General features: G+C 34.4%; 1 protein-coding gene across 1 annotated transcript; it reads left to right on the top strand.

Annotated features, from left to right (window-relative positions):
* The first annotated feature begins 911 nt into the window (after positions 1-911).
* LOC127722001 (tripartite motif-containing protein 5-like) lies at positions 912-4,563 on the top strand. Its single transcript, XM_052228855.1, has 3 exons — positions 912-1,039; positions 2,926-3,546; positions 3,805-4,563. Exons 1-3 carry the CDS (start codon positions 960-962, stop codon positions 4,172-4,174), a joined length of 1,071 nt encoding a protein of 356 aa, XP_052084815.1. The 5' UTR covers positions 912-959; the 3' UTR covers positions 4,175-4,563.
* The last annotated feature ends 220 nt before the right edge of the window (positions 4,564-4,783 follow it).

Below are 4,783 nucleotides of genomic sequence, written 5' to 3'. Positions count from 1 at the left end.
AATGTCTGTCATATTTGTTTTTCGTAAATCGTTTTGTTATAAATTAGGCCGTTAGTTTTCTCAATTGAATTGTTTCATATTTTTCATGTCGGGGCCTTTTATAGCCGACCATATGGTATGGGTTTTTCTCATTGTTGAAGACCGTACGGTTGCCTAGAATTGCTTACATCCACTTCATTTGAACTCTGGTGGATAGTTTGTCTCATTGGCAATCATACCACATCTCCTTATCTTAATATAGACCCCTAAGATTGGTACCAGATTCAAACAACTATACAGGACATACCAAACGGATCTTAGAGTACTGGCAGTAATGAAAAGCTAGTTCAACCCAACTGTAATCGTTTATAAATGAGAATAATAACCGGGTTTAACGACCCTATTCCGATCGGAAGTGGTTGTGTATTTGTATTTCGAACGGTGAGAACATCCTGGGTTTACTAACGACCGGGAGAATTCGAAATATCAACTACAAAACATTATGAACAAATACTATAAATATGCGGATTTTTCATATCTACTATAACCCGATCTCGCATTGCTCACTTTTTCTGATTTTTCGCACCCATGAAATATATCAGAAAACAGGTGCGATGCGAGATCGTTTGTTTTTTAATTAAATTGCACTTAGATGTGAGTACACTTCTTTTTAAACAACGGTAATTGAAGAACAAGACTACAGTTAAATAAGCGACAAGGATTTAATTATTGTCTCACTTTCAAAACTTTAAAAAACATCCAATAATTATTGGTAATTACGTTTGCTATTGTTTTCATTGAAATGAAAATTTGAAAATCAATCTTTAACTTATCAATTACTCTTTTAAATTTCATGTTTTAACGCTAATTATTACTTGTGTAAATATTGACAAATATAATTAGGCAGATCGAACAAAATACACCTGGGAAAATTACAGAACTGCTGACAAAGATGTCGAGCACTGTGTAGTCAAACAATTATGACATCGGTTGGCTATAGGGATAATTTATTTTTCAACCTTACAGAAGAGGAGAAGGAAGAGTTCACGTGTTCAATATGGTTTGTAATGCCATTAATTTATTTTTTTAATTGTATCATCAAACTGAACGCATACAGTTAAAATTAGATGCCATTTTTTACTCTGAGTTGTAACATATTTGATAGGTTATATCGATAGGAGTAAAGTAATTCAGAAAAGGAGTTCCGTCTATATATATGAAAATAATGAAGATGTGGTATGATTGCTAATGAGACAACTATCCACCAGAGTTCAAATGACGTGGGTATAAGTAATTATGGGTCACCGTATGGCCTTCAACAATGAGAAAAACTCATACCGTATAGCTAGCTGTAGCCCGTTATGACCACGTCTATATCGCGCTTCAAGATATCACAATATTTTACACCGATTGAACATAAATATTGCAACATCTGTTTGTGTTATTTTTCATGTGCTAACATAAGAGATAAGTCTGTTGACAAACTAAATTTTTTTTTAGAGTAGATAGATTTCTACCGAAAAAAAACTCATGTTCACATACATGTATTAGCGTCATTTGCAAGGTCAGTTCACCGGAAAGCTCTCGTGAGCTATTGGCATCACTTGGTGTCCATTGTCATTATTAAACTTGCACATTCTCATCTTTTTTAATGAAACCACTGGTCCAATTTAACCAAACTTAACAATACTAATGTATTGTAGGTCATTTACTGATCACCCTCGTCTCATTTGCTTCCGATCGAATAAATAAATGGCTACCAGAGGAAGTGTTTTATTATAATTGCCGAATATTCCAAAATCGAATTCATTTATCCAACAAAACGAAATGCTTTGCAATTGTTTTAACTACAATCCCGTCCTTTTTTTCTCGAATGTGACCTATTGAATTAGACTCATCACCGGGTTTTACTTAAATGAGCAACACGAAGGGGGGTTCCAACTATATGTCCCCATTCAAATGCATTGATCGTCAAAAAAAAGGGGGGGGTTCCAAACCTTGGAACACCTTGGATCCGCCACTGTTACCCTTCCGAAACACATGAGATCACCTCCAGTTTTTGGTGTGGTTCGTGTTGTTCTGTCTGTAGTTTTATGTGTTGTGTTTTGTGTACTGTTGTTTTCCTTCTTTGTCGTTTTTCGTTCTATATCATGACCTTGTTTGTTTCGATTTATAAATTTGCCACTCTTCTTTAAATGATTGACGGTTTATATACCCTTACAAACGATCCTCATCCCTAATATTGTTCGGATGGTATGGAGGCATCTATGGTCCAATCATATTCTTCTATTGAGCGACTTATCGTTTATATATTTCAAGATACAAGTTAAAGAAACAGACAAAACACGATACTTGGTAAAAATCATTATTGCCGTCAAGGCAAATACTCAAATAAGAAACGAGCTTGTTTATATAGACAGTAGGTAAATCATGACATTATGAATATTTATGTCCCTGTCAAATTTCCTTTTTGTATCTATAACGGGTTTTGGCCTTGGCTACTATGTTAATTGCAGATTAGGCACGTAAAGAGAACCGAATTTCAGAAAAAAAGTATTGTAATTTGGGAAGGTTCGAAAAGTTGCCTCAGCAATTACCTCGAGTAGGCGTAATCTGAACGAATAGTGCTGCAAGGATTTTGTTGCCGCCGTGCTAGATGCGTGAATAAACCGCCATAAATTTACACTCCTTCCGAAGGACAGGTTGTTTACCCGATTCATTTGGGACAACTGCAGATACATCTTGTGAATTATATACAAAAGAGTCGAAGCTCTCAGTAGAAGAAGCTGGGTTCAATTTCTATATCCCAGGGTTCCCCTCTGAAATATATAACATGTGCCAAATGTAGCAAAAAGTATAATATTATGTACTGATCTGAAATAAAAGAGGGAACTTATATATTTAAACGTAGCGTAGCGTGGTATTAATAATATATTATACTTGTAGTTGTCACATCTTACGGCAGCCCCATGAGTGTGATAATGGCCACCAGTTTTGTCATTTCTGCATAACAAGATGGAGTTACCAAGCTACCCATGGTTCCTGTCCAATGTGCCGGGTGGATGGACTTTATCGTGAGAATATCGAGTTAGAAGATCGTATAAACCAGAAAATTGTACGATGCGAATGGAAACGATGTTTTTGGACTGGGCCGCTCACAAACTTGGAAACTCATTTGCATACTGTTTATGTGGAAAGGAGTAGAAGAGATGCTTATCGTAGTCTGGGAATGGATACGAATCGATCTCGGCAAAGTGAACGGTCACGAAAAATTGAACATTCAATCACGAAACAAAACACTGCCTTGTCGCAAAATATTCAGAAACTTGATTTACAAAGTCATGCTAGGTTCGAGAAAATATACAAACGTATCATAGAAGATGAATGGCAAAAGTTGAAAAAAGGAGAAAATATCAAGCGTCGTTTTATGAAATTAAAACGCCACATTGAAGAGGAAGACATGCGCATGCTTCATAGAATCAAGGAAGTGGAGATGAGGAAACTTAAAGAAATAGAAAACAATAAACGAAGAGTAAAAAGTCTAGATCTAACCAAAGAAAAGTTCAGGTATGCAAAGGTATTGCTTCAGTTTAGCCAACGCCGACGTATTAGTCCAGAGCAATAGCAATTGTAATAGTAATAGCTGACACTTTTCACATGAGAAATGTGCGAACTGAAAAGATCTCATTCGAGCACGTGTATAACTGTTGTATATAGTTTAAGTACAAACAAATCTTATGATAGTTCAGTACATTATAAACAACGGATAACAATATAAATTATAAAATTTCGTATTTTTTTAATTGTTTTGTATTTTCATTTAAGAGAAACTTCCCTTAGAAGATCACTTCGAAAAGAAAAAGAAATCAAAGATGAAAATATTTCACAAAAGCATCGTATAGACAATATGCTGAAGAGAAGAAAATCAGAAAAAGAAAAGAATGAAGACAAATTGAAAGAGATAGAAAGAATGAAATCGGAACGTAGTGACAATTTTCAACGTAGACTTGAAAGGGAAGAACATGAATGGAACGAAAAATTAGAAGCTTTATTGAAAAAGATCAAAGAGACAGGCAAACAGAAATACGAAGAAATAACAACCATGCAAACAGAAATAGAAAGCGAAAGAAGTAAAGATAAGGAGAAGGAATATAAACAAAAGAACATTTCTTTTTTCAATGTTTACAGAAAATGAAAAGCATTGAACTTGGAAAGACGTTCTTTATCTTTGACGAACTTCGTACTTTTATTGAATCTTATTTAATATCATTTCATATCGTAAGTTATTGAAAGGAATGTCTTGTAAAATAATGATTAGGAGATATTTTTGTAAACAGTATTAAATTTAGCAATGTTGATGGTCTGATATTCTACTGTTAGCTTTTTCTCATTTGAAAAAAAAACTGCTACAGCAATATGCCGTACACATATACGTGTTGAAGTAAAGAGCATAGATACATCAATGTAACGATATAACTAACCCGAAAATGAACATTAACATTTCGAATAGAATCTCTGATTTCAAAAAATTTAGGGAAGTAATTTTTTATTCGATTTTCTTGAAATTTTCACATGTTTAATAAACTGTTATCTTCTATCATTTGTTACTAAAATCAACTACTAATAGTTGTCAATAAAAAAGAAAATTTCACGTTTGGTACATGCATTGATATATAGGTAATCGCATATTCATAAGCTCCAGAAGAGAGACGATTTGAGTCTGCATGAGGTATAGGGGATGGTTTAGATCTCACAAAACATGTTTAACCCCGCCACATGTTTGCGCCTGTCTCAAGTCAGGAGC

This window comes from Mytilus californianus, unplaced genomic scaffold (genome assembly GCF_021869535.1).
Source record: "Mytilus californianus isolate M0D057914Y unplaced genomic scaffold, xbMytCali1.0.p SCAF_12, whole genome shotgun sequence".
NCBI classification, from domain to species: Eukaryota; Metazoa; Mollusca; class Bivalvia; order Mytilida; family Mytilidae; genus Mytilus; species Mytilus californianus.
This window is presented reverse-complemented; position numbering and strand designations above follow the sequence as displayed.

Bases quoted from the DNA above. Each gene is read 5' to 3' on its own strand.
- LOC127722001 (XM_052228855.1), top strand. From the start codon at position 960: ATGACATCGGTTGGCTATAGGGATAATTTATTTTTCAACCTTACAGAA. The intron at 1,040-2,925 runs GTTTGTAATGCC...TTATACTTGTAG, and splicing joins GAGTTCACGTGTTCAATATG to TTGTCACATCTTACGGCAGC. The intron at 3,547-3,804 runs GTATGCAAAGGT...TTTTCATTTAAG, and splicing joins CTAACCAAAGAAAAGTTCAG to AGAAACTTCCCTTAGAAGAT.